The sequence below is a fragment of the Helicoverpa zea genome, chromosome 24, assembly GCF_022581195.2.
Source record: "Helicoverpa zea isolate HzStark_Cry1AcR chromosome 24, ilHelZeax1.1, whole genome shotgun sequence".
NCBI classification, from domain to species: Eukaryota; Metazoa; Arthropoda; class Insecta; order Lepidoptera; family Noctuidae; genus Helicoverpa; species Helicoverpa zea.
Genome location: NC_061475.1, coordinates 2,047,025 through 2,074,821, shown reverse-complemented (window position 1 = coordinate 2,074,821; position 27,797 = coordinate 2,047,025). Strand labels below are relative to the sequence as shown.

At 36.7% G+C, this 27,797-nt stretch overlaps 1 protein-coding gene across 1 annotated transcript; it reads right to left on the bottom strand.

The window, feature by feature from the left end:
* Window positions 1-6,058: 6,058 nt before the first annotated feature.
* LOC124642332 (homeobox protein orthopedia-like) lies at window positions 6,059-27,147 on the bottom strand. Its single transcript, XM_047180719.1, has 6 exons — window positions 27,053-27,147; window positions 25,870-25,987; window positions 10,640-10,805; window positions 9,617-9,769; window positions 9,044-9,166; window positions 6,059-8,800 (listed from the first exon to the last, which is right to left on the bottom strand). Exons 1-6 carry the CDS (start codon window positions 27,130-27,132, stop codon window positions 8,661-8,663), a joined length of 780 nt encoding a protein of 259 aa, XP_047036675.1. The 5' UTR covers window positions 27,133-27,147; the 3' UTR covers window positions 6,059-8,660.
* Window positions 27,148-27,797: the final 650 nt, after the last annotated feature.

The following is a 27,797-nucleotide window of genomic DNA, read 5'->3' as shown; positions in this document are numbered from 1 at the left end:
GGAGAGAGATCAAGTGCAGGACCAACATTTACGTGCTCTCCCACCCGCCTGAGGCATCTAACAATTACTAGAACCACTGTGGAAATGTTAAAGTACATACATAAGGAAGTTAAGACGCCAATAAGACTAAGGAAGTTTATAGATTAGAGAAGATAAGGGATTACAATATACGAGTACATAACGAAGTACATAAGGGAAGCACGGAAGGGGAGTACATAAGGAAGTACATAAGCTGAGTATATAAGAAAGTTGAAAAGGTAAGTATACAAGGGGAGTAACTAAAGGTAGTACATAAGGAAGTAAATAAGGGGACTACATAAGGAAGTACATAAGGTGTGCATAATAAAGTATACGTAGTTACTTGCTCATAATTTATGAGATTATGAGCAAGTTTCAATACATACTTCTATTTAAAGCTAAAGGCGTTAAGTCCGCCTTTGTATATTGTTTTTTGTGTAAAATGTGTGCAAAAAGTGTAATAAATATAAAAAAAAATACTTCTACAAAAAATCAACCGGTTTGTCTGTGAGAGTTCTTTCTTTTGCCAGTATCATCCAGCTAGAAGTATCTATTCAAACTTAACGGTCATCTGATTTACCCTGATAACTTTGAAGGTGTAGTCGTCCATTTTGCCGGGCACGTGTCGGATCCTGAGACTGACGGAGGCATCATGAGAGCAGGAGACGAGGATGACACCTCCGCGACTGTACGCCACGCGCTTCACTGAACGCGAGTGTACGCGACGCCAGTGCGTTATGGCGCAGTAGGATGAGTGAGGAGGTGATGGTAGCTCCTGTAAGCAAAGATATAGCATCTGTCTTTGAAGTTGATACAAAGCGTGGTTCGCTTACATATATGTTGTATAGCTACAGTTGTTAGAAGGACAACCTACCCTAATCTGTCATACCAATCAAAAATCTATTGAAGAAATTTGACAGATTGACGCAGGTTGATGTGCTGTTATCTGTACCAATAAGACTATCCGCCTGCGGCCGTTAACTGATTTTTGTAGCAGAAAAATAGAGCACACTGACAGCAGTTTTTTTTAATAGATTGAGTGGAAGGGTAATATGTATAATAGCATCCATTGAATAGTGGGGAAATACTGTTATCCCGTGCGAAGCCGGGGCGGGTCGCTAGCGGAGATATAAGACTTTTAACCACATCACACCACGACCTCCTCTAAACTCTTGCTTACCATCCAGAAGTAATAGTTGATAGCGTCAGGGGTCTTGGTATGCAGTAGCTGCACCTTCGGCTGTAGGAAGCGAACCAGTGTGACGTCACCACGCTCCGTACCGAATGCCAGTTCCGATGTATCACAGCTGTGTGATGATGGAGTGTACGCTAGACACTGGAAAGAAACAGTTAATTTTATTTATCTAGTGGCTGATCCGCGCAGTCTCACCCGCGTCCCGAGGGATTTGTTCATATATTTTATGCTTCCCTGGTATATGAAGAGTAGTAATTCTGTGATTGGTATATAGTCCCGTGAGTTATGTAAGTTGGTTTTGTCTAATCACTTCAAAAACTTCTTTCCGTAACCGTACGTTATAATGCCAAAAACTATCCTATGTCCTTCTCCCGGGTCCAAGCTATCTCCCCTCTAATTTTAAAACTACGCCAGAATTTTAATGTTCACCAATGTATGTATATTAACTTGCATTGTAACTATAATTAACTACATGGTTAATTAAATAAAAGATTTTCTAAAATGTACCTATATTTCTCGTTTACGTGAAAAAAATTGCGATATTTATATTCTTAGCTTTATAGTAAAAGATTCTTATTTGCAGAAATGTGATCAATTAGGTAAGAATAGTTGTTGTAGTGTCGCATTTTCTCATGAACTAGGTACTTATTATTGCATCTTACCGTAGGTATATTGGGCAGACCTGTGATGCAATAGAGAGGCGTGTGTGTCAAAGTTTCTGCGTCGTACACTGTCAGACTGCGGTCTGATGCTGACATCATCAGGAATTGCACGTCCTGGAAATACAAATGTTTTGGAATTACTTAGTTAATAGGTCAAAAGGCGGTGAGTTATTAGCCAAAAGTGGACGACTTGTTAGCTCAAAAGTTGACGAGTTGTAAGCTCAAAAGTGGTCGAGTTGTAAGCTCAAAAGTGGACGAGTTATAAGCTCAAAAGTTGACGAGTTGTAAGCCCAAAAGTAGTCGAGTAATAAGCTCAAAAATGGGCGAGTTACAAGCTTAGTCAATGGACGTCAAGAGGCTTCATCCCAAGCATCTTCTTGAACGTTGTTTTTGAATTTTCATATTTAAAGTGTTTGGGTTTGAGACCTTTCGTCTAAACACATTCGAGAATTTTTGTCTCATTTTCAAATAAAACTTTCTTCATAATACTATGCTGTTGTTTAAAAGCTTGATTTTCATTTAGTAGGTAAGTTGATTGCGTACCGGTAGATATATTGCATCTGTTATCCATCGATTCTTAACTCGACCGTGAAACCCTGATCTGTGGTAAAACATCTGTAAACCAGTAAACAATTAATTAGATCCAAGTATTAGCTTATGTCCACCAACAAGGTGGACAGACGACCTTATAAAGGTCGCCGGAAGACGTTGGATGCAGGTCGCCTCCAACAGGTATCTGTGGAGATCTAAGGGGGAGGCCTATGTTCAGCAGTGGACATCCTATGGCTGAGATGATGATGATGACGATGATGATGAAGCATTAGCTTCTTTATCGAAAAATGCTTACGATGACTTCCACCATTTAACTGTAAAGATAACCAAACCATTATCAGTTGCCATATCGCCGATATCACCAGTGGGGTGCAAGTATAGGTAAGCCTGGCTTGGTTATTGCTATAAGTTAATGATGTAACTGACTGTGTTTTCAAGCGACTTTTTTAAAGAATGTTGCTTATTGCACGTTTTCTTTTGTTTATTTACCTCATAAGAATGCAGTAGCCTCATATCTCCACTGTAGACGCCAACACGACCGCCACGCGACACCGCCACGTAGCAGAATGACTCTTCGCGTTCCACACACACCAATTTCACCAGCGTTTCCCTCTAAAACCATGTAGTTTTATTAATATTACTTTAGCAAGTTAGCTGGCAAACTTTATGTCGGCTATTAGTTTGATCGGCCGTGATTTAGAAAATGAGGTTTATTGCCTTATGTATACAGTACGCAAAGCGATCCCCACTCTTCCGCGCAGAGCCCAATATCCGTGCTGGTAACTATAACTTGGATAATAGTATAATACATGAACATTCTGAGCAACTTGAACTTATTAAACATATATTTGAAATGATTGCGTCTGCATCGTTAATTTTACTTTTATTATTGTACTTTAAAAGTATACTTCGGACGCCAATGATTGATTAAATGTAAAGGAAGACTTCTCGAAGAAAAACAGTACACCGACCCGTATCCAGCAATCGTGGTTATTAATAGAGATGGGTAACTCAGGAGTGATAGATAAAAAAGATATGTATCTTTCCGTTCTGATCACTCACTCTTTGTATCAGTTCAAATCCGAATGTATCAGTGTATCTTTAACAACTCATTCAATCGTCGTCCGTTTGTATCTGTGTTGCACTCGCACACACAGCGTTGAGCGGCTCGCGTCACGGTTTCTCATCGGAAAGTCCAGACATCTCTTTCGCACTTCCCTACTTAGAATGTTCTGTCTCACTTTCTCGATACTGAGTATAAGTGTTTGACCATTTTTATTTTTTATTTATTTTTACTTTTTATTTATTTATACGATTTACACGGCTTTAACAGCCAATTACATAAACATTACATATCGTAAACTCAAATTTAAAAAAAAAACTTAAAAATAAAAAAAAACACTTAAACATATTATGAACTGATACACGAATCTATCTATCCTAAACGACTCTATCACTCTTAGTTCGTACTGATTTAGTGATACATTGGATTGAATTGAACGAAGCGAGTCACTCTGAGCAACAGTACAATGTCACTCGCGGATACGAAAGGATATAGAGATACAAAAGAGTGATACATATCCCAGTGATCAAAAGATTCATATCAATCTTTTCTTTTCAATGATACGTTTTTCCCATGTCTAGTTATTAATGCTCAATCCTTCTCTACGTGAGAGGAGGCCTGGACCCAGCAGTTGGACGAAAAAAGTCTGTGGATGATTTGTAATAATTTCTGACCTTACAATGTTCCAACCTCTGTATATCTTGTTCGGTCAGCGGCGTCCAGGCTTCAGCCCTAGTGCTGGTCTTCTTGGCCCCCACGGCTACCAGCCTGTTGATGAGCTGCCTCCACCAGACCTTGCCGCTGCTGAAGCCGTCCAGGAGTTGGAACAGCTTGTGGGCATGTGTTGTGTACTTGTGGTGACCTGCAGCAGATTTTCTTACTTATTATGTAATGACTTTTAAATAAAAAAGACCTTCCTGAGACTTCACGTTGTAGGTATAATTACCTATTTCTTTAATGGTGCATCTACGCTTTGCATGTAGCTTGCGCATGTTGAGGCAAATGCGCAGGTTACAAGCATTTTAAAAACGTGCGGGTCCAGCGACTCCCGCATGTACCAAAGCAAAATGCCCAGCCTCGTGCTCTTGGCGCTTGTCACTTGCGCATGTTTACTTGCTCCAGCAACAAAAGCAAAAGGACGCACCCTAAAATCTAGTCATTTTGTGGCTGCCACGTTGTCAGAAAGTTGCCTGGCCATTGCAAACATATTTTACAGACACTGACGTCCGAACAATTTTTGTTGTATTTTTCTACTTACTTACCGAATATGTTATCGAGTGATGTCACAAAGCCGTTCTCATCAAGCCATAGAGTGTCTTGAGTCTGTGGAGCGGCTTCCGCGAACTCTATGCCCTCTTCCGCGGCAGCTGCCCGCATCACTTCTTCTACACGCCTTGTATGTTTGAAAATAGAACATATTTTTAGTTTATGTATTTAGAAAAATATCATTATTATTTATTATAGTATTTTATTTTAGTATAGTACCTATTTTCTTTTGATGCTAAACAGAAAAGGTCTTTACACAAAAAAAAAACTGTTGTGTACCAAATCTCATTTTAGAAAAACAGATAGATACGAATTCAAATCGTAGTTTATGGAACTTATTGAAGTACTGCAGAGTTGTAGGGATCCGGATAGCGAGAGCTCAACAGAGCTAGAAAAGAGAGGATTTTTGTAATTACCTGACCTGTAAATATTTCTTAAATAATTATTTACCTGTCAATATCTTGCGCTTTGGTCCTTTCTTTGTTCTTTTTGAAGCAACGTCTTAATTTGCTGAGCACCGCCGGAGTCATCTTGTTCATGAGCACGCGCGCTAGACTTTCATCTTCATCATCACTAAGGAAAGATTTATAATTTTTTAAAGCTATTACCATCTCATCTCCCAAGCCTCCTCCCAACTATGTTGGGAGCGACTTCCAGTCTCACCGGATACAGCTGAGTACCAGCGTTTTACAGGGAGCGAATGACCTTCTGACCTCCTCAACCCAGACTCGGGCAACAAAGTAGGTACCCCTTCTTACCACCTTTTAAGACTTCAGTAAAACATGTTTTTGTTTTTATTTAAAAATCAATTAAACTACTATTAAAACAAAAGACTACATACCATGATAAGCTTTCATCGGACGCGCTCCTCACTGAATAACTTTTTTCAATTATTTCTGAACATTCTTCAAGCAATGATTTCTCTGATTTTATGGACATTTTGTTTGAAAACTAAATAGGTAACTTGGCACCTGTTTGTTTAAGTTGCTTTTGTTAGGTCAATATATTGGCGGCAACGTTATGATTTATGGAAGCGCCATCTTGCGTTACATGAGCGCAACTTGCGTTCACGCCATCTAGCTGCACTGTTTGTGAATTTGGTAAAGACGAAGGAACACTAAAATACGGCAACATGAAAATTGATTTTCATGTAAACTGCATTTTAGTTAGGTATTATGTATGTGTATAATGTTGTTTTCTAGATTGCTTGTAAATTAACCCTTATTTAAACCCTCGTTGTTTCCTTACTTAATCAAGAGATGTCGCTACTAGTTGCTTTCTGTGAAGTTTGCTTTTGTTTTTTTTTATTTAATTTCAGTTGTTTTATTTATGTATTTAGTTCCTATAGATTAGTAATACTAGCTGTACTACATGAGTAAGTACATTATAATATTTGATGGAATAGCTTAGGTTTGCGCTATAATTTTCTTTTTTAATTTTTTGTGCAATTCTCTTTTTGGCCTTAGGTATATTTTGGACGCTTATATTAGGGATAGGCTTTAATTACCAACTTCAGGGTCAGGGTCGATAATTCGTCGATCGCCAGATAACTTTTATCGCAAACAAAATATTATTTGATTTTTTGACAGCTTTTGTGTAGAAAATCAAACTGCCACATTTATTCCCTAAATAAACCTAACTAATAATTAAAAAAAATATATGAAAAAGAGCAATGAGTTAAATGAAATAATTGGCTATAAATGTTTTGTTTTGAAAATGAAACATAGAATTTGAACATTGTCTATTTTATTGTATGTATGTATAATAATACTTAATAGCTAGTACTGTAATTCTAAAATGTAGGCTATACATACACGGAGCGAGCGATTATCGTAATCAATTAAAATATTATTTTTGTTCTAAACATTATCAAACCACTCAGTCCTTTACTTATAGAAAAATCGAAATAGAAAAGAAATGTATGTACTTAACGTACTTATTTTTCAAAAAAATTGATGTAGAAGAATTTGCGTTTTATTAATCCAAAATGAGTTAGAAGTCCCTTTGGTTTAGGTATACATAAAAATAATAGTATGATACAGGTTACACTTAAAACTAAGAGATTCTAAATAAATTGAAGGCTCCGAATGAAAATTGTATGTTAATAAAAACGTAAAAAGCATTAAAAACTTACACAAAACAACGGACGGAAATAACCTCTCAATTTAAAAAAATAAAAATAAAAAAAAACGAAACGATTTGAGTTTTCGGAGCCCAAAACATAATAGGAACTATCAACCACTTTCAACTAATAGAAATAAAATAAAATACAGTGGCCGTGAGTTTCCAATTTTGTTTTATCTATATTGAATATATCTAGCTATACATTTACACACAAAACATAATTTGGATCAAAATTCCGTATACAGCATAAGGTCTGAAGTTTTATTTTATAATATCTCTTGAATTATGAAAAACACTGCGAGTCACATGTCCACAATAATGTTTCAAGTTACACACTGTTCTAAATTACCCTCTTTTGTCGTAAAACTATTTATTTATTTACCATAGAATAAACTTTTTGATTTAGGGGCACCATGAACTCATTATTATCAGGACAAGGTCCTATCTCTCAATTTGACGTTTGTCACTTTGACGTTCAAGATGTCAAAAATATTTTTGTCATAATAATGAGCACACGTGTTTTTCCGCTTTAAGCTGAGTTTTCATTAAGAATGTCACAGCTTTGGCTTAATTAATCTTACTATCACATTCCCTATTGCATAAAATATTGTATTTATCTGCACTAGGTATGTGGCTATCCAGCTACATTCGGGCTCAGTCTTGCTCTTAGTTTCTAGAAACAAATGCTGTTAATACTGATTACATTGAATTGTATTCACAAGATATTACATACATATGACGAAGCCCGAATAAACAAAAAGATGTTCAGGTATTTCTACATTAAAGGTGCGTTTTGAATGCTAACTGCCGACCGCACTTGCAGTGACTGCAACTCGATCGATATCTGAGAGCGACTGCACATACTGAAGTCGCTTTGATCCAAAACGGTTGCCGTCGGCAGCTAGTTTTGAAAACGTACCTTTACATTTTGGAATGTTGAGAATCTGTTCCTAAATCTATAACCTCATATCAATTACGTCAAACTTCGTAAATACATTAATGTTACGGCTATTTAACACTATTTAATACTTTATACTCACTTAAACAATAAATAGCTTAATATTAAACTATAATTTATTATTGTACGAATGCGTATACATGTATTTTCTTGAATACAGCTCACAATTTTATCGTAAGTAATAATGTCTCTGAAAAATCGCAATAAATTGATGTCGCACTAGCGCTGAACATTTTGTAAATACGTATACTTATGTAGTTCATGAAGAAAATCTTTATTTTATACAAGATCACCCATTTAAGGTGATTCCATACGTATTTTTGGTGTCAGAATCTTAAAATATCGAAAATATATTTGACACTGAACTTTCGTATACTTGGTGTTTAAACAAATAAGACAAAGCCATGAATTATTTACATTTTTCTTACCCCTGACTCGATTCAAATAGATTACACACACATCGTTTATTAAAATATTTTATATTGACTGACTCTGATTCTGATGCGACTAATTCTGATTCAATAGACGGAGTAGCTCAGTCAGTAGATGCTTCAGAAATTTCAATAAAAGGATAGCCAGATAAGCGCAGTCAATAGACGGGGCTATGCGGTCAGTAGACGGGTCTGTGCGGTCAGTAGATGGGGCTGTGTGGTCAGTAGATGGGGCTGTGTGGTCAATAGACGGGGTAGTACGGTCAATAGACGGGGTAGCTCAGTCCGCATGCGGGGTAGCACGGACAATAAAAGGATAGCGCGGTCAATCTAAAGAGAAGCGCGGTCAATAGTCGACGGGGCTGTGCAGTCAATAGACGGGGCTATGCGGTCAGTAGACGGGGCTGTGCGCGTCGTAGTTGAGCTGCAGATACGGGGGAATGGCGGCGGATAGCTCGGAGGCGCGTCGCCGGAGCGCTGCGATGCTGTGGCCGCGCCATACCTCTTCTTCTGGAGGCTCTCCGCCGTTACCTGGTCAAGAAAGACGTAGTAACTATTAAGTAATCTGTGAATAAAGATAAAATATTCGCTTAACGGCCGATTTTTCAACCGCCAGATAGATTGAAAAATCGGCCAAAATCTACATTTAAATTAGTAAGTCTCCATTCTTCAGTCGTATGCTTGTTTTGGAAAATGAGCTGCCACCAAACCACAGAAAGAGGCCACATAGTGTCGTGGTCTCGGCCGTGGTGTCGACAATGTAAGACAACTTACCGGAGGCAGTGGGCGAGGCGTTGTTGTTCCCGCAGTGCGCCATGTGGGGGGGCGTGGGGGAGCCCTCCAGTGCACCCTGCTGCTGCTGGCTGATGTTGTTGCAGTACGACATCATCGTGTCTCCTGGGAACAACACCTCTAGATTAGCAATTATGCTGGCAGATTTGCTCTCTCTCCGGTCGTGTCGGATTTTCCGTCCCATCGGGCTATGCGGTTGAAGGAATAGCAAGTGCACTTGTTTCTGTGTAAATATTCGTTCACTATAATATGTCCTACGTAGCTGGCTGATCTCTTAATATAAGAACAGCTGCCGTAGCCATTTAGCCAACAAATAGAATGAAAAAAAAACATGGACACGAATACATAGAGACTTTATCCATAGAACTTGAGTAAATACTAGTCTGAATCTAACACATCTTGGGGAGTCTTTTCAACCATTTCTTCTTTCTAGCTAAAATACATAGAAAGTGGTGAAGGGCGAGCGTTTTTGGGGCTTCTTTAGTAAACTTGACCTTCAAAAAGTGCTGATTTTCAGACTTTGAATAAATGAATTTATCGTGTATTGTGACTTACCGAGTGAGTTGAGCGGATAATGTCCCTGGTAGGGCTGTCCTGAGGCGACAGAACTGATGGGCAGCGAAGGGTTGAGGTCTGCGGCCAGCTGCGGCAGACCACCCGCCCCGAACCCTCCCATTGATACGCCACCTTGAGATAGCTGGCCTAGACCTGTAACATAAGATACATTATTTATTACATAAAAAACATAACTTTATGTGAACTTAAAAGGATTTTAGTAGCATTTTGGACTATATGGCGATTATCACACTGCCCCGCATGATGCAGCGTAGTGCGTGGATGCGTTTTTTTTCGTTGTATGGAAATATCTCCATTTGTATGGAAAACACGCATAGTCCAACACACTGAAAATGCATCCACGCGCGTTCATGCGGATCACGCACATACATGCGTAGGTGCGGGGCGAGACGCAAGGTATGACACACTGAATCCCGCAATGCCGCGCGTGATTTTGAATGGGCATGACTTGTATATTTGAAAATGGAACTCGCTGTGCGTGAATTTACAAAACGCACCTACGCGCGTGAGTGCGTGAAAAACCCGCACGATGATGCAGATCTGCACTCCCGCAGGAACGCGCGTAGGTGCGTCGACACGCAAGATGCAGCGTGATGCGGGGCAGTGTGAAGAGCACCTATAAGGTGTTCAGTAAATCATCCGCTGACTTGGTAAAGTTTCTAGTGTATTATATTTCCATAACTCAACATTTATCCTTTTAATTGCTTTTGAAATTCTAGGTCTGCAGTAACTCAAATAAGCCTGCAGCTCACTAGTTTCCCTAAACCTTTCATTTTGACAGTATCATCAACATTGAAATTGAAATTCCTCGAAGTAAGTGAAAGACTTGCTCACCTTAAGCCTATATGTATTATCATCACTTTAGGCCTACATATCGAAATCAAACATAACAGCTCCATAGGATAATTTGCAAAACCTGATACCGATGGGCTGTAGACATAAAAGTCTCCACTAACATTGACTCTAACTATTCTTTTTCTAACTTGCTTTAACAGAACTCACCAGCCGGCATAGACCAGGGTCTGTCAGCGAACACTCCGGGACTGCACACGTCTCCCGCGCCGAAGGGTGGTAGACCGTGAGACGGCAGCAGTGCGCCAGGGGAGCGGAACACATTGGTGCTCTTCTTACGTTTCTTCCATTTGGCTCGACGGTTCTGGAACCATACCTGGGAACAACGGAATTAATGATTAATTTGCATTGTTTGATATTTGGTTACCATTTGACATTGATATCAGTTGGGCTAAAACAGTAGGTAATCGTAGTACGAAATAGCGCGTACGAACGCGCTATTTCGATGACTGAAGGGACTGTATTTGCCATACAACATTTTTACGAAGATCGACAAATGCTTTAAACTTTAAACTTATAGTAGAGGTACTGTTTCGTCTTGCATTTGGGAAAATTAGGTTAACTAAATAAGAATACTACCCATGACAAAGAAGTAAAAAAAAAAACGGTAGTTTCAGAGATTTTGCAATTTCAATCATCATAAAATCCCATAAAAAATATAGGTACCTTTCAAATTCACACCTTGCTAAACGTGCACAACTGACCATCGTTCTCTCTAAGATATCCCATAAGTTAGTTCACCCTTCTCCGATTATCATCGATCAAGCGAAAAGCCCTAAGACCGACCACGTGGGGATCATCCGAAATCGCGCGTCATTTGTCAACGGATCCTGTCTTATTGATTCTGATAATACTGGGATAAGATCACGTCATTTGTCATTCTTCTGCCAACGGTTTAAGGCTTGTGAAGTTTTCGCAAGTTGTGAAAAAGATTGGAATAAGTCAACTTTCTGATTTTTAAGGACTCCGTTAATGCATGTTGTAGGGTTAGTTGGGTGTAGTCAGTATTGTGTACCTACATCGTATAACTTAGTTTTTAAGTATATTTTTATGTCTAAACTGTTCATAATTATAACGTATTTTCGATAAAAATTTGGTAGGATACTATGTGCTGCACGCACCTACAATTTCTCAGACGAAGGGATAAATATTTTTCGATGAATAAATAGCTAATTATATGAAAATTAAAAACTATGGTATAAAACACCAAAAACGTCGAAGTGATAGAATTATAGGTACAGTTTCTGAAATGAAAAAAATACAGTTTTTAAGAGTTAAGAAGAAATGTCAGCTACAACGCACATTTTAGTGACTATAGTAGGTAAATAATGATCACCAAACAGTAACATTAACATCATAGAACTAGCAGAACAACAGTAAAACGAAACAAAACTATCCTACCGCGCGAAAACCTTTATGCATTAAAAATTTAAATCACGCTCCTCACTTTGTGATAAGCGACAGCGATTTAGATGACGATGGGGGTTACCGTTTTTTGTTTCACCAGATGGCACAGCTGTAGCGTGAGGTCTAAAACTATGACAATCAAAGTTCGTATTATGAGCGCCAAAACTTATATCTACATTAGATGATTATATTAGATCATATGTAATACAATAGAACTATAGTGTGAATGTATTAGCGATGCCACAGTGTTGCGCAGTGCCGTTTTGCTCGAAAAAGAAATGCGAACATAAGTTTCCGAAAGATTAAAGTTTGTCAAAGCAGTGACATTTATAGAACCCTGATCTGTATTTGCCATAATTAATCTAAAGTATTGCTAAATATTCACAATATTAATTTAATTAGAAATATAAACCCTCGCGAGTAAACAAACGCTGGCATTTGACGTTTCGAAGACCTCTCGCTACACAAGCGCCTCTAGCGGCGATTTCATACGCGGTAGTCCTCATTGAACGCGCATAAGAAAGTCGATTTTCAAAAGCAATTTTTACGAGCTTACAATTTGCACTTTTTGAATCCTACCCTGAAGTAGCTCTGTAGTAACTTAATTTTTTTTCTTGGTTGAAGTGGTACACCTAAGTCTTTAGACAACAACAGCCCAAAGCTACTGAAGAATTATAATGTGATAAAAGAATTTGCTTAATTATTAAGTTAGTCTAATGAGTGGGCCAACTTTTATTTGGTGGTCCCACTAAAATAAACCTTTCATAAGCATTTTTACACTCTAATAACCCATTCAAAATATATAAGATTCCCATTATTAACAAATGTTTGCAGAATTTCAAGCCGTATAGAATAAAAAGCAACTTTCCCGCCTCCGCTTGTACCATAGTGCACCCTCACTGTGTGCAAGCGAGAGGACATAGAGTGAACGAGAGAGATATACTCATTTGGCAACTGTCACCGTCAGAACTCTATTATTTATGGTGTCAGCGGTTGGGATGCTAGCTTCGCAAACATACAGGTTTTCCAAGCTTTTCGTTTGTATTTTTTTAACTTCACAGTAAACAAATGTACTTTTGTAAGAAAATATATTAAAGTCTGAAGAGTGTTAAGTTTGTACTGATATTGTTTTCAAGACACATGCTTAAGACCTTTCTGGTTTGAATTAAATTGTAGGTAAACATGGTAAGACTTCACACCAACACGCAATTAAAAACAGTTTAGTATTGAATGGCTACGTGATTGCGGAGAATTGTACTGTTAATTGGGCTATGATTATTAATGATTGCATAGGCTATACTGTTAATATTAGTTGGAAACATAACTAATGTGAGTCCTAAGATTCCGACATTCCTTGAAAAATAAAATATTCTTAGTTACTTTTGTACCCTGAAATTATGCAAATACGATCAAACAATCTTGTTATGTCTTAAAGTATCCATAAATTACATGCCCAAATAGTCAGTTGTAACTCTTAGTCCAAATAAAAAGAATTCATACACCCAAAATTACTGTGGTTTAGCCAAACCCATTCATCTTGCAATAAGTCCGAGTATCAGGCTGATTCCCATAGGACGGCTGATCCCGGTCATCGAACATATTGACAGCTAGCCCTGGCCGACGATCGGTCAGTAAGTAATCTTGCGATATTTCTTATATTCTTATGGTCTTTAGAATTGAATAGTATTATATATAGGAATTCTGCAATTTAATTTTTTGCAAATATTTTTGAATGATTATTATCATAATCATTTAGCCCTTACCTCAATTTGGTTTGGGGTCGGCGCAGCATGTGTTCTACTACTGTTATGAATGATAAGGATAATAATAAAAGTTAAAGTATAGTTTGCCGATGAGCCCACTGTACTGGGGCTACTGAAAAAACAGTTTTTTTTTTGTTGATAATTTTGAGCTACGTTTAAAAAGATCCTTAAAACCAATAAAATGAAACAGCATAAAAATTGTGAAGAAACACTATTGAGGCTTAAGTAATTTTAATTCTCGCCTATGTATCTGTAGCTTTGCATCTATCTACTGAATCCTCTGAATGCGACAGTCTTGATGGTAGGCTTCCAGTTACCCGCCTACGTCCTTCATCAGAGAATTTTGGATACCATTACAATCATTTGGTCTAAATCCGATCAGACCATATTTTTTGGTAGGCCTACCTAAGGCTTTGTAGAAATAAATACCTTCACGATTTCAGAATATGTTGAAAATATTGTGTAATGTGGGACTTACGTCCCAAACTTTTGTTTATCGATTGCCCAATCAAACGGCAAATGGCGGCCACATCTCCCTCGACCCTGTGCGTTGTACGTTTGTGCAATACAATGAGATTCATAAAGCGAGGCGTCTAATTGGGCATACGGTACAGTTTCTAAAACGTGAGGTGTTGCACTCGTGACTCCTCAGTTAGAGGCTCATGTTTGTGTTTCGTGGTCAGCTAGCGGGTGAGTGAAGCTAGTAGGCTTGTTACAAGTTGTAGAAGGTAGCGGGTATGAAAATCTGCCGTGTGTATGGAAAATTTCGTAGGTAAACGATACTTTCCACATTTGCACTTAAATTTTATTTTTGATAACTTTGTATCATTCATTAATTAATATATAAATATAAGCTTCACTTGGATATAATAACTTTCTCAGTTATTTTTTAACAGTGTTTTGGAGTTTCTTATTGGTTCTTCTGCATGAGACTTCCTGCACTTTGGAACCGTATAACTAGCTTGACGTTTCGAAAGAGCTGTTTATAGGTCAATTGGAAAAAAAAAATTTTACTTCCAAGACTGGTTGACTTTATACAGATGGAAAAAAAAATATCAATGACTTTGCTGTCCAGGTCCCTGCTTTCAACTATTTAATTAAACTACACTACACCAATACAAGAGAATTTGGCAAAACTCTTGTTTGTTCCGGTTAAAATGAATTTTCTGTTGGCGCCAAAAATCTGTAATATGTTGACATTTCAAGTTTGTAAAGCAGTGGCGGTGTTTGTCAATTCATCTGCACTTAGGTTCTAGATACACAATAGACTCTGAGAGTGTGAAAAAAATATGCAAATGTAAAAGTAGTCATCTCATTTGCATTAATATTGTTCGGAGTATACTCTTTAAGTTCAACTGGTCGACTAGTAGCTTCAACGTAATGTTAAAGGATGTGCAGTCTGGTATGCTTTATAATAATGTGACAAAGTATGTTATGGGTGTTTTGACTAGTAATAAAGTGTCACAAAGAATTCAAATCTATAAGTGATTCACTAGCATCCAAATTACTAAGCAACACTTCTTATAGCCTATCATCAGTTATAGCTGACTTTATTTTGACATCGTTGTTATTCTCCCTTCCCTACAGGTTTTGGAAATTATCAAATGTCTCAGGGACAAAGACAAAGGGAGTTTTCTGGACATCTTCTATGTTCTTTCTAAATAAAATACGTCTCAGCTGTTATTTGTAAATCATTGATCCTTACGAAAGAGTCTTGCTGAGTCCTTACGAAGCCAAAAATTTTGACAGCCACATTGATATCTAAAACTCTTATCAACAACACTTCACAGTTAAATGCTGAGTCATTCAACCAAGGCTATAATGAGTGTATCACGAGCTATGGCGCCTATCAATTGCGCCAGCGCCGGTCGGTCTAATGAGGCGAGTAAACATGGAGTCACGGTAGCGGAGATGTTGCTACCAGACATTGTAGCTGATAGAAGATTTTTTTTTGTATTTGAGATGAGAAAATACTATTAAAATATGTATATGAATGTATACTATTTAAATATATGTGTTCGGATTAAATAAGTAGTCTTAAAACATAAGCCTAAAATCATCTTCCGAGCCTTTTCCCAACTATGTTGGTGTCGGCTATTAGTCTCATCGGATGCAGCTGAGTATCGGTGCCTTACAAGGAGCTACCCGGGCAACCCAATACCCCTTTGGTTAGACTGGTTGTCAGACTTACTGTGTTTTGACTTCCCCTAACGTCTACCAAAGATGTTCAATGACAGCCGAGACCTACAGTTTACTTAAGCCTTAAATGATTTTCGCGAAACGGGCATCATTACAGATGAAACTGAGTTGCTTCCATAGTTTCATTTATATTTGTTATTCAATAACCTTCTGAAGTGGGCCTGAATTTTGTGAAAATTGTTAACGCTTTTATATTGCAGTCGTTTAAAATATCTAAAGATGTCGCTTCAAATAAGAAAACAGAAATTCAATAGCGTTTTGATGAGAACATAAGTTTTGATACAAGCGATTAAAATTATCTTAGGCTAGACATTTTCAATGTATGATATTTTTTGACATTCGGCTCGATGTTGAAAAAAATAATGTACCTATACATTATTTTTTTCAACATCGAGCCGAATGTCATGAGGAATCCTCCATGAAATTGCTGGTTTGTTTTTATTGCGAACACTGACATACATTATATAAATATATTCTTTTCTAACTGACAGACTGAATATTTCCATGAAAATGCATACAACCTGCATAAAACTTGTTAGATTTTATCTAACACAATCTTTTGTACCATAGATAGTAATAGGACTTGCAATAAACTTCGTCTAATAATAACGTTTTTTTCAAGGTTAAAAGCTCTGGCTGGTTAAAACTCCATACTTTTTTGATACCGCGTTTTATAATAAGAAGGTTTGAAATCCCTTTGTATCTATTCTGCAAAGGCACAAAGAAAAACACGACCTACACAGAACTACATAGTTCATATTTCAGTGGAATTGCAGCGCAATATTACCAGAAATTCTTGTTTTAATTAATAACAGTATTGTAGCTCCGTCGGTCCTACGTGAGCGGTATATAGCCGGTACATAGCCACCGCTCGATACATACGCGCCCGCGCGTACACGCCCTGTCGCCAAGTGGTGGGTGAGTGTCGATAAAAAATGTTATCGATACTTGTAATGGTGAGTTTTGATGAAGTGAGCACTAATTGTAGTTCGTAATTGAATGGTGGTTGAAGATAAAGAATGCAGTTTAAAACTAACTTCAGTACTCCAAATAGCCAAATGTCACGTCCAAAAAATGCGCTGATCTTCAAAACTCTGTCAATTATAATCCTGCTAAAACCTTTGAAGTCTACTGGTATTCAAAACTTTGAAAAATATTTGAGTTTGCATAGGTACATATGGCTAGTACAAATAGAACTAAACCGAACATTTTTAATTATGTCTCACAAATCTAGTTACGTTTTACTGACAATTACATTTTATTAATGTTAGCGGCTAAATAACAACAAACAAAAATAAAAACTTCTCAGCTAACTAATATCATATTATTTATTTACGTGTTACAATCAACCTATTGAATTTAATTAATTACATATCGATATTCGGTCACTTTTTATCGTCTCAATCAAATTATCGATAAACAGAACTTGAAACGCTAATCCCGCACTACGACCCCACCCGCTTCCGTTGGCTATATACGTCTGTGTGCCTACGTGAATAATTATACAAACACCTATTTTTATACTTACTAAAACGCGTCAGCTATTTTCTACTAAATTACAAAATTACGTTACTCAGTGGAAGGGAGACAACTTTAATTTCTGGGTAACCTGGGTTGATCGTCTCATAAAGACAAAGAAGTAAGGCGAATTAAAAATAAGATCTAAGAGACATAGAATAAGATAACATTTTAGTCGGTTTTCGAGTAAAATCTTTAGTAAGTTCTAAAGAAAATCACAGAAAAGGAATTACTACAAAAATTAATTCACTTCAGTCATCCGTTTCATTAAGACAAAACAACTCTTTCGCTTTAAAACTTAAGAAATAATTACGAGTTAGGCAAAGTTGCGCGTTTCCGTCATATTTATGTAAAGTTAATAAGTCGTTGGGAAATGAAAGTCGACGGCTGTAATCCGTCGGCTTCCGAGCGCGCGTAAATTGAATGAAGTCGCTCAAAGCGTTTCATTACAACGCGCCCGGCTTATATTAATGTTAGCCCTTCTCACGCTCTTACCGTGCAAGTCAAGCAATTTTGGAACAGATAAATAAAAACGCTGTTAACAATATATTCTTAAATTATATTATTAGAGATTAGAAGACTACGAGCAATGTGAATTTTTGGAATGCTAAATGGATGATGTAAATATGCATATCAATTCTGGCTTAGATGACGTTAAACATAATATGTTTCAAAACAGGATAGGTACTTAACACAAAATGAAACCCATAGACAAACCATGAACGAAATCTCAGGAAAAGCAAGAGTCGGTAATCAGAGCTATTGTTCTTCGTGCAAACTTTATCGAAGCAATAACGGCCTGCTACCAGTTAACTCAAAATCACAACCAAGAAGACACTATGAATAAGTAGATAATAAATAGACGAGAAAATAATAAAATATTTAAACAAAACAACAAAATAGACTTAAATAAAACTGCAGTTGCCCGAACCAAACAAAGCCAGCTGCGGAGTACCAGGGATTCATAACAGGGAGGATCCCTCGGGAGACTTAATTTAGTTCGCGTGTGCCTGTCAAAACGTGGAACTGGTACACAGCTACACTAATGGTCTGCAATGTACCTACTTTCTTTGGTTCTAAAGGGCGTCTGTGCAGTATGAATGAAATTAAAATTGGTTTGGTTAGAAAATGCTTTTATTTTTGTGCCGGAGTATCTTTACGGATCCTTTGCAGGATAGAAGCAGAAAATAGTTGATGTAGAAGTGTAAGATATAAAACAAGAAATGTTCCAGTTAGATTTTAGTCAGCTTTAACTAAAGTTGCCTACTTAGAAATTGCTTAAAAAGATAAAGAAAAGGATCTAAATGATCTAAGGGCGCGTGACAAAGAAATGAGAGAATGCAGTAATTATGAATTGCTCGAAATTTTATTTAGCACACAATGCCGTAACCCAATAAGAGAATGTTAAACGATATGGAATGAATTTACAAATTAATAACATTATCAACAGCCAACAAGGCTACAACAAAAGAACACTCGAAATATACACATAAATAATTTCCACATATAAATGTGGACACAGAACTTAATATTAGCACTGCATAACCAGAAACACGTATTTAATTGAGCGCAGTAATCCGTATTAATAATAGAGCAGCTGGCAACCCCTGGTGTGATACTACAGATTTAAAAGTCAATATCCTGGGCCGGGATTATGCCAGGGTACGGACAAAGGGGGACGTGTAATTAGGTAGCCCATAGTGCGAGAATAATCAGACTTGTTTCACAAATTATTGGGACGATAGTCATTTATTCTGGAAGAATTTAGAGCTTGAATTAAAAGTAAAAATGATAGGAATGGAAGTAATTTCAAAAGATTTTTACCTGTGTCTGGCTTTTTATGAGAAAGGTATTTGAAATAACACATCAATAGCATGAAGATTTGATACTAGTCTATTGTTTGGCCTTTTTCCAAATAAAAGAAGAATATGCCTCAACATATTGGAAGGTTATTATTTATCATCATTTGTTGCCCAGTTTCGACAATTATTTTCAGACAGTCCCTTCCCGAACCATTACTAGCCGAAGAAACAAATGATCGCTCATTTCTTATTACTTCTGAACTCACCTGGGACTGAACCGACTACACTGACCCTTACAAACCTCGGTGTTGCCACCAAAATTAACTCGCCCGTTGATCCTCAATACAATTTTATTGCAAATGGCCCCAAATAATGCTAAATCACAGCCAAATCCCCATAATATGGGGTACGCTCGATTTCGGGGTCTATTTTTTGGCTAGCAACATTATCTTTTATTGTGATAAGTGTTTATGTGGTGCAATTTTTGGTTTTGTTAATGCGTTATGAAAAATGTGATGGTGTAAAATATACTGATTTGTTTATTATAATTTAAATCTCAAATATACACTGCAAAAAGTACTTTACTCTTTAAACCATAGAGTCTTTTACATAAAGAATCGTTTAACAACATTAAATTCGAACACCAAACAATAAAATGTAATTTAGTGATTAACTTAATCCATTCACAAGTTATCGATGTGTCGATAACTGCACCACCTGTCGATCGATACGTGTTCCAGGTGTTAATATATTTATTATGATTACATTGTGGTTTACAAACGACCCTTCGTTTATTTGTGATTCATTTCATTCTATATTAGAAAGCTATTATGGTATTAACTAAAGCTGTTTATTTTTAACATCTTTAACTCTGAGGTCTAATAACCAAGTAATTTTGCCACTGTTTTGTGCGAAATAAATTGTTTTAGAAAAAAGGATTCTATGATCAAAAATAACACGTCGTGGTGGGCTAAGCGCAGGGACTTGGACCCTAAGTTATTGGGTTAATAAATCTTAATATACCGCGGCGCGGTCGGCATGCTAATGCCTCCTAATGTTGCAGGGGCGGCCACACTTGCTCAATATAATTATATTTTTGTTAGGGGTGAAAATGTGCATATAACCAGATCATTATGGGATGTACAGTAGATTCTGTATTTTTGCTTTTTTTAATATAAGAAAATGTTTAGTGATTTCTAGAAAAAAAATACTGTAATAAGTGTGTATCTTTCGCTAGATTCTAATGTAAGAAAATATTCGCAATAAACAATGGCTTTTCGTGTCGAATTAAACATTCATTTAGACGACGATATGTTTATAACATGTCTTTGCGTTAAGGTTTTTTCAATAATTTAAATGTCGTTAAAAGGCATTCATTACATCTAAATATTTAACAAAAAAGACTGATTGTCGCAACTGTCGAATGCATCCATTTTACAATTAACGAAAATCACATCGGAAAACTAAAAAGTTTTTACACAAAAAGGTACGGAATAATTGATGATAGAAAAAGATTTCCCATGTAACGTACCCGGCGACCATTTAACTGTCTAATCGTCGAGAATATCGAATGAGGGGAACGCGTGCCATTTATTTTTATCGATGTCGGTACCCGGTATAGTGTCACAACACTAGGGTCATGCATCTTTTTAATAATGAAGGGATTTTGTAAACAAAATGCGACACAGACGGGGTAGAGTATTTTTTATTTATTTTTATTTGATTCGCTAGAGGAGTGATGCGCGTTGTAAAATTTTAATGGGTGTACAGATTTAGTTTATAGTTGTTTCTCAGTTTGAAAAAAATATTGTAATTTGTCAAAATGTAATCGTTTATTGTCTTAAGAGACATGTTTTTCAAAAAAAAAAAACACGATACCTAAACGTTTTCAATAATAAATATTTATGAAGTAATTCAACTATTTTTAGGGTTCCGTACCCAAAGGGTAAAACGGGACTCTATTGTTTTCGCTCCTCTGTCCTTCCGTCCGTCCATCCGTCCGTCCGTCTGTCACCAGGCTGTATCTCATGAACCGTGATAATTAGAGAGTTGAAAATTTCACAGATGATGTATTTCTGTTGCCGGTATAACAGCAAATACTAAAAACTAGAATAAAATAAATATTTTGGAGGGCCCATACAACAAATGTGTCACAATTATTTGTGAACTGTTTTATCGTAATGAAACAACGCTGAAGTCTCGAACCTTGATGTAATGAATAATGATAAAGTGCGAATAAGTAGGAATTCTTTGAACAATGAAAAATCAAACAAAAGCAATCGCATCACTGGCCGACGGCGGATCAAACGAGTAGGGTGGCCAAGATATTAAATTGTAAAAATTCTATACCGGTGATTTTATAATATTGCAATAATTTTGTTGAAGTATAAAGTAAATTTATTTCAATAAAGATAGGTAAGTAATGTAGAAAACCAGACCTACTCATTGATACTCATTTGGCTAGCCTCCAGTCATTAGTTATTTTTTACAGAAATATTTAAAAATGTATTTATATAAAATAAATAAGTAGGAACATGATAAATTAAACGTAAGAGAAAGAACTGAAATTCTCATAGGTACAGACTTTAATTGTTCTTTCATAAAAACTTATTACCCTAAAAGGTTTCCAAAATCAGAAAGACCAACAAGTTTCCCAAATGTGCGTGTATATGGTGTTCCTACCGTTACGTTATTCTGTGTAATATTTTTATGGTAGTGCTAAAATGTTCGGCTGTAGTTTCCAAGCACTCTTTGTTCTGATATCGTAATGTTAATAGTGTAAGAAGTGTATCGCGCAGTTCAAATAAAGGTCAGACTGGTCAGACATCATTTTTTTGTAGGTTTAGGTACCGAATTGACGAATTGTCTTTAGAAGTTTTCGATTTTTAGAAGATTTCCTAGCTATACTAATATATTTAGTACGCCATCGGTTTCACCCGCATCCCGCGTTAACACTGAAAGAATTTTTCAAACCGGGATTGTAGCACTGTGATAGTAGTTCTTAAAATTAGCGCGTTCAAGCAAACAAACAATCTTTAAGAATTTTTGTTTGTATGAAACAATTTGAGGAATTATTTTACTGTTAAAAAGCTGCTGTATCCACGAGCAACATAGTCTATATTTTACCCCCGTAAAGGCAATAGTTCCCCGGGTGAAACCGAAGGAAAACAGCTACCTATCAATAAACTTAGATACAAAATTTTAAATAACGTATTTTCTAGCTACACATCCTTCAACTGAAGCTCGTATTTTCCCATACATATACCTACATTATAGCAGTTCTGTTTGTTCGGCCGGCTGCATATTTAAATAATACGGTGCGGACCGAAGTCGGGCAAATAGTCGGAACTCAACCGCTGTTTGCAATTGACCGGCACTGTAAATAGTCTGAGAGTAGTGTATGTTCCTACAGAGTACGGCCTTAGCCTGTGTCCATAGGAGGCAAACTATAAGCAGCCGACTGAGCGACATAGCATGATATACCTGATTTTGATGTGCTCTAAAAGGATCTCCTTAATTACTCCTAGCTGTAAGTCACTGTAGCATCTGTCAAGATATTGTGGAAAACAAATAAATGTATGAATATTAAAACAGTAACAAAATCTAAAATATCAATCGCAAAATAAATATTTGACATGCTACAGGACACGATTTAAATCGAAGATATTTTTGAAACTGCTGCACATCGTGCTATCGTTGATTGTATCAGAGTTCCACACTATGTGGCGCGTAGAAAAATAATAATTCAGCACTGAATCAATGTAACCTAGGGTGATGATGATGATTACTTAAATACTGAACCTAAGTATACCAATTTAAGAGTGATTGTTGATCTGTTCAGTTTGTTGTTGATCAGGAACTATATACCAGGTTCAAGAACAAGTTATCGGAAATATAAACACTGGTTATTATTTGTGTAGCTAAAGTATGCTGGCCAAAGACATCTGCAAACCAGCCAACCCCACCCACAATTTCACTTGCGCCAATCGTAAAAGAAACATTGTTGGTTATTTAAACTACTTATTGGTCAGTATTTGAGAAGATTTTATAGAGTAAGTCTATGTATTGACATAAATGTGGTAATGAAATGAAGCTTTCAGATATTTAAAATAACTGGTTTAACGACTAACAAAATGATATACCTACTTACAACGAAAATTAAACAAAGAAATGTGTCACACGAGGAGCCGTTGAGAGAGTGAGCGATCTCCAGAAACAATTCAAATTAGTTTTCTTTTTATTGTTTAAATGATGCGTTTGTTTGTTTGCCGTCATATTCCAACAATCATTTGTAAGTTTTTCATAGCTTCTAAGAGATTCAATACTGATGACGATGAAATTAAATTGTGACAACGATCATACTCCATGCCCTGTAATTCTTACAATGACGCGGTAAGATGAAGACGGAAAGCTACCTCAAAACAATGATGACTCTAAAAGCCTGAAGCTTAGACAAAGCAATGGGAAACAATAGCAGTCGAAGCCAGCACAGTAGCCGGTTGTCTGGCCCGGGCGGCCACACCGCGACCGACGGACGAACAAACACATTTGTGTTCGTTTTGTGTGTTTCTCCGGGACCACTTCACGCCACACTGCGACATTCTTCGTACGCGTTTTATTATGTATTTATTGTGCGTAGCAAAGCATCGACTTTTTTGACGCTACTTTTAAAAAATTTTAAATCTCAGAGGTGTAAAGGTTAGTGTTGTTTGTTTTTTTCGTCGACTATATTCATACATCACGATTCTTTGACGAAATTCGTTTGCTTGGGCCGAATGTGTGGTTTAGGTGGATTCCAATTGCCGTCCAATGTCATGTTACGAAACAAATCAAACTTTGACAAACTCTGTTGAGAAATTGTTGTCGAAGACGTTCTTAGATTTAACAGCAAATATCTTTAATTGAGTAACAGAGTCATTTACTTCGGCGTTTTATTGAAAGTACTCACTACACGCATTAACAGCGATATTCAAATTTATATAACGCCAAATATTTGAACCAAAAGTTGATATAAATAGCCTAATTTAATATATTTAAAGTCGTTTTCTACCATATAGATAGATTAATATAAAAAAAACTTAGAAGAATACGCTTGTACTTACTAATGCAATACATCTGAAATAAACTAAAACTTGAATGAAAGCGTAACGTCGTAAACTATGGATGGTCATCAATATTTATGAGAAGACCCAATCAATGGAAGCAACTCATTCAGTAGCAACCAACACATAGTCGATAACAGTTACAATGAATAACGTAACACTAATCTTAGTAACTGTGACGATAAACAGCCAATTTTCACGGATTACAACTGTCTGGCTGGTGTGGAACACACTGATGCATAAATTGACGAACACGTTGGATATTAACGCTTGAGACGATAAGTCTGTACTAGTGATTCTGTTACAACTACTGGCAAACGAAATTGATTGGTCGAATCTACTGCAAAAACATAACTTTCCTGTTCTCTATCCATTAGTTCAGTTCCAATCTATGTATAGATATCAATCACACTTTCATCCGCGAACTCGTATATCATGTGGACAAAATACATATATCTTGTGGGTAAGCATGGATTTCAATACACTGATAGAGTACCTACTGTTTGATCCATTTAATACAAAGAACATCATACAGTCTTATACTGTTAGATACCTGAAGTATAATTGAACAACTACTTAGTTGAATCAAAACGCCGACTGACCGATGCTACCTACTTGTTAAAACTGGTACAAACTTCGACCAAAACTCGGGATCGCCAACCCAACGGACCGTATGTCACGGGTGTTAACGAAATACAAATATTAGTCAACACACGACACAAATTAAGACTAATGTCTAATGTAAAGCATAGTTTAACTTGAAACTAAGTGCTTGAACAAAGTGACAGTGGCTGATTACTGATAGTTAGACTTTAATATTAGTCTTTACAGAAGTTTATGCGAACTAAAACTACTAAAACTATCACACTATTATCAAGTCCGTCGTCCGGTAAAAAAGCACCTGTTTCTTCTTCTAAAATGTTTGCAAAAACCTGTTCAATAATTGAACTTAAACAGGTATCGAAAACTGAATAAAAATGTTAATCCTATAACAAAAAAAACCAGTTGCATTATTACCCCGTCATATATTCTGAGTCTATAAAACACGGCTACCGAAGGATATCGCGGCAATAAAAACTCAAGACACGGAGTTTAACAACTATAAAACTTTAATACATAGACTTATTCGACTATGAAGTTTTTACAAAAGCATTTGATTGCCTCGACCACCCATTTGCATGTCTTTTAAAACAGCATAACTTGAAATTTAATTTTTATTTCGTGCTCCGCGAAGGTTGAATCAGGTAGAAGGTGCCGTGAAATGTGTCAGTATAGTGCAACTTTTGAACTGGACGTGCGAAGAGGGAGTCTCGCAAGGTGAACGCTTGGGACCAATTCTTTTTATGTTTGTGTGTTTTCAGCGGATGTTGGTAAAGGTATTTTTATCTTAAATTTATTTGTTGACAGTTATTTCAATATAATAAACCGTTTAGTAATAAAACTGGATATAAATGTAGCGGTTATATTCCTCAGTCATAAATGTGTGCAGTTAAAAACTGGAAGTCTTCAAGTTCAACACAAACATCTGCTAAAGAACGGTTTATTCTTAAACCAGAACATAGAAAACTTAATCTAGTGTTGTCACTGACCTGAACTCTGCTCTCGGTGAGGCCGATCCTCATAGCGATCTCCTCTCGCATGAAGATGTCGGGGTAATGGGTCTTAGAGAAACATCTCTCTAACTCGTTCAGTTGCGCCGGCGTGAACCTTTACCAAAACAACAGAATTATAATTTATCGATCATAATTCGTTCGATCGTTCATTTTAATTTCAAGGCACACCAACAACTTATTTACAAATGCTAAGCAGATATTAGTATAGAATTGTTAGTTCTGTGTAAATAAATCAGTTACAGGTGTGCACAACGCTCACAGAGAATAGCGTGGTCGGCTGTAAAGAACTTAAATCAATAAAATAAAATAAAAAGTAACTAAAATTAAAATGAAATAATACAAAATTTGATAAATTAAACAAAATTAAATCAAGTAATAAATCAATAAAATTAACGAAATCCAAACACAAAAAAACTTAATTAACAACATTGATGGGAGATCAGTGAGAACTACGAATCAATCCTGCTTTTATAATTTTAGAGCGAAATTGAGCTAGAGCATCCGAAAAGATATCGATGTCAGCATCTTGATTACTGGCACTGATCTTATTGTAAGTGTCCATCATCCTATTAAGGGAAACGGATTCTTTATTGCACTATTAAGAATAAATATATAAAGAATTAAGACAGTTTACGTACAACGGCGAGCTTAACCCAGAATTGGGTCCTCTTACAGCTAACCTTAAAGCTATAGAGAGATTCGATAGTGGTAGGGTAGATTAAAAGTGCACAACAAATATTAATAGCTAAACAAAAATATAAAATAGTCTAAATGTTACTCGCGGGAACCCTAACTTTTATAATCGAAGTTCGACACAGGTTTAAAATACCTTCGGATTCATTGGTTATGATAAAGTGTCAATTGTCCGACGGCTTTTAATTTCTGCCAGATATTGCTATCCAAGACCTGTGAAACCGAAAGCTATAGTTTATCTCTCAGGCAAGTTCTTGATAGGACTTTATCAGTAACCAGTGAAACTGGCCATGAATATTGATATAGTTATCGGCACGGATAATGAGCTCTTGGCGGAAGAGTGGGGATCGCTTTGCGCACTGTACACTTATGGCAATAAAGCAATAAATCATTTCTGCGCAGGTGAAGGTCAGGGCTCAATATCTTTGCCGATGATTATAACCGCATTTGATTTTATCTTACTAACCTCGTCCGATGCCTCTTCTGCTTGGCAGGCTTGTCGCTGTCTGAGGCTGATGACGACATGCTGACCGGCACTGTGGCCATGTGACCCCCACTGTGCTGCTGGTGGATGCCACCTGGATAGGAGTAGGTACATTAGTATATTAAAAGTCTTCCACTAAAGTATTATTTATAAAATAACTATGTATGGTTGATCGTTGAAGTTATATTGAATAGTGAATGTGTAAGCTGTATATCGGATATTATCTTTGTTTAACTGTCATTGGGGTCACTTTTATTTGGGGTAATTTCAATTAGTCTTTGTGTCGTACTCTACTATTTGTTTTGTAGTGTTTTTTTTCAAATAGATCATAATTGTTTTTAACAAACATGCATGTTTCAAATATATAAAGACATGGTAAAGACAGTATTTTAAGTTTTTGGAACAGAGGTTTACAGCTATCCAATCCATCTCCTCATTAAAGATGCGTTCTGCTTTCCTATCTCACTTAACCACTTTTGGAAGTACGTTATAAAATATTAATAACACAAACGAAGTTGATAATAACGATGGCGGTGGTGATGATGATAAAGAAATGTTTTACCTTGTAAATGTTCGGTGCGTATATTGTGCGCGATGTGCAGCCGCGGCCCGAGCGCATGGTGCGACCGGTCCAGACTAGGCTTGATCTCGTGCGGCTTGCTGTCCTCCGGGCACGACTCTTTGTGACCTGCTGGAAATAGAAGCTGTATTTACTGACAGATATTTA